This window comes from Papio anubis, chromosome 16 (genome assembly GCF_008728515.1).
Source record: "Papio anubis isolate 15944 chromosome 16, Panubis1.0, whole genome shotgun sequence".
Lineage (NCBI taxonomy): Eukaryota > Metazoa > Chordata > Mammalia > Primates > Cercopithecidae > Papio > Papio anubis.
Window position 1 is genome coordinate 90,857,701 of NC_044991.1, and position 7,199 is coordinate 90,864,899.

At 59.9% G+C, this 7,199-nt stretch overlaps 1 protein-coding gene across 1 annotated transcript; it reads left to right on the plus strand.

Annotated features, from left to right (window-relative positions):
• The first annotated feature begins 360 nt into the window (after positions 1-360).
• NPBWR2 (neuropeptides B and W receptor 2) lies at positions 361-4,131 on the plus strand. Its single transcript, XM_009215701.4, has 2 exons — positions 361-732; positions 1,173-4,131. Exon 2 carries the CDS (start codon positions 1,264-1,266, stop codon positions 2,263-2,265), a length of 1,002 nt encoding a protein of 333 aa, XP_009213965.1. The 5' UTR covers positions 361-732; positions 1,173-1,263; the 3' UTR covers positions 2,266-4,131.
• The last annotated feature ends 3,068 nt before the right edge of the window (positions 4,132-7,199 follow it).

Genomic DNA, 7,199 nt, shown 5'->3' on the forward strand with positions numbered 1-7,199 from the left:
ACCATGTACATGTCCTAACTGGCACCCACACACACACAGGCACATACCATGTACATGTCCTAACTGGCACCCACACACACACAGGCACATACCATGTACATGTCCTAACTGGCACCCACACACACACAGGACACACAGGCACATACCATGTACATGTCCTAACTGGCACCCACCCACACACACAAGCACACACCATGTACACGCACAGTGTGGGGCACAAGATCCACCAAGACACCCATGTACGCAGATAAGGGTGCCCAAGTCCATAGTGACTCCCGGACAGAGGCACAGATGCCCTCAGTGCCCTCTGCCCGAAGATCTGGGCACACCCAGAGGCCCCTGTATGGAGTGCCTTCCTGACACACAGGCGCACACGTGCCTCAGCCGCCCACTGAGGAGTCTGCCTGGGTAAGTGAGTGCTGAGGAGACCCTGGGACAGCCGACTGCAGGCGCTACTGCAGCTCAGGGGAAGGTGGGGCCTGCCTTCCAGGCTCCACGTCAGCGAGGGGGATCCGCCTCCCTCCCTCACCAGCATCAGCACAGGCACCAGGCTGGGAACCTCACCGCCGGGGCTGAGGCAGCCAGCGGGGCAGGTCCTGAAAGTGCTGAAACCTCAGCGGGAGGTCTGTGGGCGAAGACCACACCTCCCGCTCCATCCCCGCGACGGCCTGCACTGGCCAAAACCAGGAGCACACCAAGGCTGCCAACTTCTGGACTTGAAGCACTGCACAGGTCAGTGGAGAGAAGAGTAGCTGCACCAGCAGGGTCTGCAGCATCTCTCGGGAGGGTGTGGGGAGGGTGCAGACTCCAAGACCCCTGAGGGAAGGACCTTCAGATTCAAGGGAGCCAGAGACGACCTTGGGAGGTGTGTTTTCAAAGGGACCTCTTGAGTCTGCTTAGCCTGTGCATTTGCGGGTTGCTGGGGCAGGGGCAGATCCACGTCTCCCCTTCCCAGGGGAGAGCCAGCAGCTCTCTCTGCGGGAGAAGGGAACTGATCTGCTACAGTATCGCCAGGAAGAGGCAGGAGGAGGCCCCCACACACCCCACCAGGCTCCCTCTGGCCCCATGTCCTTGACCTGGCAGAGTGGCCGTCGTCTCTGCCAGAGAACTTGGAGTGGCCGTGCTCTAACAGACATCAGATCTCCAAGTTTCTGGTGGTTTTTCTTTCCCAGAATCCAGCCCAAGGAGGCCCCCAACCAGATACCCAACTCCAAGGCACCTCCCACCTGCCCAGGGCACAGATTGTCAACGGTCCCAGCTACAATGCAGGCCGCTGGGCTCCCAGAGCCCCTTGACAGCAGGGGCTCCTTCTCTCTCCCCATGGTGGGTGCCAACATCTCTCAGGACAATGGCACCGGCCACAATGCCACCTTCTCTGAGCCGCTGCCGTTCCTCTATGTGCTCCTGCCCGCCGTGTACTCTGGGATTTGTGCCGTGGGACTGACTGGCAACACGGCCGTCATCCTTGTAATCCTGAGGGCGCCCAAGATGAAGACGGTGACCAACGTGTTCATCCTGAACCTGGCCGTCGCTGATGGGCTCTTCACACTGGTACTGCCTGTCAACATCGCAGAGCACCTGCTGCAGCACTGGCCCTTCGGGGAGCTGCTCTGCAAGCTGGTGCTGGCCATCGACCACTACAACATCTTCTCCAGCATCTACTTCCTAGCGGTGATGAGCGTGGACCGATACCTGGTGGTGCTGGCCACTGTGCGGTCCCACCACATGCCCTGGCGCACCTACCGGGGGGCAAAGGTCGCCAGCCTGTGTGTCTGGCTGGGTGTCACGGTTCTGGTTCTGCCCTTCTTCTCTTTTGCTGGCGTCTACAGCAATGAGCTGCAGGTCCCAAGCTGTGGGCTGAGCTTCCCGCGGCCCGAGCGGGTCTGGTTCAAGGCCAGCCGTGTCTACACGTTGGTCCTGGGCTTCGTGGTTCCTGTGTGCACCATCTGTGTGCTCTACGCAGACCTGCTGCGCAGGCTGCGGGCCGTGCGGCTCTGCTCTGGCGCCAAGGCTCTAGGCAAGGCCAGGCGGAAGGTGACCATCCTGGTCCTCGTTGTGCTGGCCGTGTGCCTCCTCTGCTGGACACCCTTCCACCTGACCTCTGTCGTGGTGCTGACCACAGACCTGCCCCAGACCCCACTGGTCATCAGCATGTCCTACGTCATCACCAGCCTCAGCTACGCCAACTCGTGCCTGAACCCCTTCCTCTACGCCTTTCTAGACGACAACTTCCGGAAGAATTTCCGTACCGTGTTCAGGTGCTGAGGGGCCTGAGCACCCACCATCACCCCCACCACCACCCAGTTCGGGTTGTCTCTTTCAGGGGGTGCCCATCCTGTTCACATCCCAGTGCTGTCTTCTCCACACAGTGAGACACAGACCCTCAAACACTGGCCACCAGACCTACAGAGACAGCTGTGGGCATACACCTTCCATGTCTCTGCTTCCTGGACAGCCCCTGGGTGGACAGCAGCAGGGAGCCAGGTCCTGGCAGAAGGCCCCAACACAGCAAGCATCCTGAGTCCACTTACCCACAAGAGACAGACAGATGGACAAGCCCCTCGGAAGGCTCTGGGCCTCAGGATCCTAATGACAGTGGTCGGGAGGGAAGGGACCTGAACTATGGTCTTGACCTGGGCCAGCGCCACGTTGCACAGTCTCTCCCCAAGACAGGGTTGGGAAGTGGCAAGTGCGGGCGCCTCAGACAGCAGCAATGCTGTGTGGCTGCAAAGGCCAAGGACACCTGCACCGAATGAGACCATGGAGTCCACTCTCATGGCCTGAAACCCCAGTGACATTCCAGCAGGAGGCCCATCCCCACCGTGCCCGCATGCCATGGCCTGTGCTCCTCTGTACCCCCCATGCTGTGGCCGATGGTCCTCTCATATTTTGCTAGAGGGTACAGGGCCCTTTTGCCAGGACCTCTGGGCCACCACAGCCTAGGGACCATCCGTCACTTGGACAGGCTGGCACCTGGAACTCTTTCTCCCTTGGTGTGGCCAGGGGCTTGTAATCAGCCAGCAGGAGCTGCTGAAACTCTGGTGGGGGCAGGGTGAGGGTGGTAATGAAGTGCAGGCAGCTGTCAGGTGGGAGGGGCCAGGGGCTGGTCCCAGGTGTGCTGTGGCCAGGCCCTGACTCTTGGCCCCATGGCTCTCAGCTGGTTCCATGCCTGGCATTCCAGCCTGGCATTCCAGCCTGGCAGTGAGGTGTGAGTGCTCGGGGTTGGTTTCAGTCCTCATGACCCAGAGCTCTGATCAATCTGTCCAGCGGGCACACAGGACCCACCATTCACCAGCCCACGAGGCATCTCACGGTGTACGCCCACCTCCACCCATCCACCAAGTACTCCAGCTCTCCAGGCCACGAGGGCCCTGCCTGTTGAGCCCCCTCAGCTCAGGCCTGCATCAGTGCCCCTCCTCCGTGCTAGCCAGCCAAACACGCCAGGGCTGTCTCCATCCACTTATCCTCCCTGACAACATTGTATTAGTTATCTGTTGCTGCATAACAAATTTCTCCAGAACTCAGCAGCTTAAAACAACTTCTTCTATTTTACAGCTTCTGTGGTTCAAGAATTAAAGTGGCTTTTTGGGTGGTTCTGGCTCAAAGTCTCTCCTGAGGTTGCAGTCAGGACGTTGGCCAAGGCCCTGGGCCTCGGAAGCCTGGGCAGGGGCTGGGGTATCTCCTTCCAAGAAGTCTCCCTCCCGTGGCTACGGGCAGGAGGCCTCTGCTCCTCACCACATGGATGCTTCAGGGGCTGAGTGTCCTCAAAACATGGCATTGGGTCCCCCAGAGCCAGCGACCCAGGGGGGAGCCAGCGACCCAGGAGGGAGCCAAGAGGATGCCTCAACACATTTGAGGCCAAGTGTCCGGAGCCACTTGCCATCCCTTCTACTACATTCTGTGTATTGGAAGCAAGTCACAGGTCCAGCTCACACTCGGGGGCTGTAGACTGTTTATTTTTCTTTCGCTTCAATATTCAATATTTTTTTTAAATCGAGAAGGGGTCTCACTCTGTTGACCAGGCTGCAGTGCCGTGGTGCGGTCACGGCTCACAGCAGATTCGACTTCCTGAGCTCAGGCAATCCTCCCACATCAGCCTCTGGAGTAGCTGGGACCACATGCGTGCCCCACCATGCCAGCCAATTTTTTTTTTTAAAAGACAAGGTCTCACCATGTTGCCCAGGCTGGTCTCAAACTCCTGGGTTCAAGTGATCCTCCTGCCTCAGCCTCCCAAAGTGCTGGGATTACAGGCATGAGCCCAGCCTGTGGACAATTTTTAAGCCACCACCAACACCCACACCGCAGGAAGAACAAGCTGTCCCTGGAGTTGTTTCCTGGCTGCGCTGCAGTAACACCTCGCAAAGCAGCAGCCTGTTACTGTGCCTGCAGCCTGTTACTGTGCCCAAGGCTGTTACTGCCTACAGCCATTGTGCCGTAGCCTGTTACTGTGCCCGCACGCTGTTACTGTGCCCGTGCGCTGTTACTGTGACTGCATGCTGTTACTGTGCCCGCACACTGTTACTGTGACTGCAGCCTGTTACTGTGACTGCATGCTGTTACTGTGCCCGCACGCTGTTACTGTGACTGCAGCCTGTTACTGTGCCCAGGAAGGTTACTCAGACTGCAGCCTGTTACTGTGCCTGGTAGAAGCAGCGCCATTAAGAAGTTTCAGAAGCCTGAAAGACAGTTCAAGATTACATTGTGCTCCGCGGCGCTTTGTTACCAGACTGTATAGCATTGTGTCTGCGACACTGTTACTGTGACTGTGCCTGTGCCATTGTGCCCGACGCTGTTATTGGCCAGATCGTAGCCTGTTACTGTGCCCGTGTGCTGTTACTGTGACTGCAGCCTGTTACTGTGCCCGTGTGCTGTTACTGTGACTGCAGCCTGTTACTGTGCCCGCAGCCCGTTACTGTGCCCGCGCGCTGTTACTGTGCCTGCAGCCTGTTACTGTGCCCGCACGCTGTTACTGTGCCTGCAGCCTGTTACTGTGCCCGCAGCCCGTTACTGTGCCCGCAGCCCGTTACTGTGCCTGCAGCCTGTTACTGTGCCCGCAGCCCGTTACTGTGCCCGCACGCTGTTACTGTGCCCGCACGCTGTTACTGTGCCCGCAGCCTGTTACTGTGCCCGCACGCTGTTACTGTGCCCGCACGCTGTTACTGTGCCCGCAGCCTGTTACTGTGCCCGCAGCCCGTTACTGTGCCCGCACGCTGTTACTGTGCCCGCAGCCCGTTACTGTGCCCCGGAGCCCCTTGAGGAGACAAGTGAGACTGTTTCCCAGACACCCGCTCCAAGCCAGGTGTGAGGCCTAATGAGGAGTGAACAGTGAGGGGCGGGCAGGAGAGGCTGGGGGTGGGAGTGAGCCCCACGGGGTGGGGGAGGGCGGTCAGGGCCGAGGTCTCCCCCCCCCGGCCCCCAGGTTGCCCTCTGGCCCCAGCGGGACGTCTCCGCTGCCGAGAAGGCGCCCAGCAGGATTCCTCCAAAGAACCCAGCCCCCTTCTGACCTCGGCGGCTCCTGTCCCCATCCACAGTCCAGCAATGGGATCCGCAGCTGCTTCTCGGGGACCAGGCAGATCAGGCACAGCCACAGGCTCTGCAGACCACGGCCCGGCAGGGAGCCCCAGAGACCCCCGAGGACGGGGGAGGCCGCAGCCAGCCAGGAGGGAGGGCGCGGGGCAGGGGCCACACCGGGCGGCTCAGCCCGCCACGTCTGCGCGCTCTGGGCTCCTGGTCCCCGGGGCGGCCCGGCCCCGCCACCCACATTCGGACCCCGCTGGTCACCGCGGTTCCCACCGCCGCGCGCTGCGCCCAAGGCCGGGCCCGCCCGAGCCCACAGCGCCCCCTGGCGGGAGGGTCCGACGCCGCCGCCGAACCCCGCCTCCCTGCGGGACAGGACCCGGACCCTCCCGGGCGCCCCAGCCGGTCCCCACAACCCCACAAAGAGGGTTCTGCGGTCCCCTGTGCACAGGGAAGCTAACTGAGGCTCAGAAAAGCCAGGCGACTCGACCAAGCCCAACAGCAGAGGTGGGTTGGGGGAGCCGGGGGCTGGAGAGGAGACCCAGGGTGTGGTCAGAGGGGTGGGGAGAGCGAGGGAGCTGGTCAGCCTCCAACACCCCCCAACTCCTCCTACAGCCCTGGCCCGTCTGGCCGGCTCCTTCTGGAAGACACTAGCTGTGGGCTTAGCCCTGGATCCACTCCCACCCGAGGACAGGACAGCACCACGTGTGAGCCTCTTCCACCAAGCCCACACCATCTCCCGGGCCCAAGGGCACGGTGACTACCCCGGTGCAGCCTGTCCCTCCCAAATTGTCCCTTGATGCTGAATTTTTGCTTTAATGGCAATGTGTTTGTTATGAACTATTTGTGTTCCTCCAAAATTCGTATTTTGAAATCCCACCCCCCAAGCTGATGGTATCAGGAGAAGGGGGCCTTTGGGAGATGACAGGTCATGACGGCAGAGTCCTCCTGAAAGGGATGAGTGCCTTTAGGAACCAGTCGCTCTTGAGCTCTCAAACCCATGTCATGACATAGTGAGAAGACGGCCCTCTACGGCCTGGGGTCTTTCCCAGAACCTGACTGTGCCTGCACCTCATCTCTGATCCCCAGCCTCCAGAACCGTGAGAAATAAACGTCTGTTGTTTCTATTGCCATTGGATCTATGGTGCTTTGCTACAGCAGTCCAGGATAAGACAGTGTCTGTCATTCAAACCTGTATAAAACCCTACAGAACTTGCCCATCTGCCCATGCCCTGGAGACAAGCGCTTGGACTGGAGTGTGCCGGTGCCCACCCTCCAAAGCTGCTCTGTTTTGCAGGTCAGCCTGGGCTGCACTGGGCCAAACAGGAACCAGGAGGCAGATGTCCACGGCAAGAGTGTGCCCAGCCCCAGAGGAGGCTGTCTGCTCATCCTTCACCAAAACTCCCCTCAGATCTGCTCTAGGAAGGGGAAATGAGCAGGAGCAGGGGTTCTTCTGAAATGAAATAGGGGGAAGAAAACCCTGCGGCCTGGGTGGGAGCGGCCTCCTCCCACTGGATCCTCAGGAAACCTCTTTCCAGGGGGCAGGGGAGAGGTGCAGCCATTGGTTATTTAGGGAGAAACAGTGTGTGGTGAAGAAAAGGTAACAGCCCGGCCAACACACCATTAACTGGCTTCAACTCTCCCCAGGGTTGCAGCCTCCTGGAGGACCCTTCACTAAGGAC

Coding starts and splice junctions, on each gene's coding strand:
- NPBWR2 (XM_009215701.4), top strand. CDS start 1,264: ATGCAGGCCGCTGGGCTCCCAGAGCCCCTTGACAGCAGGGGCTCCTTC.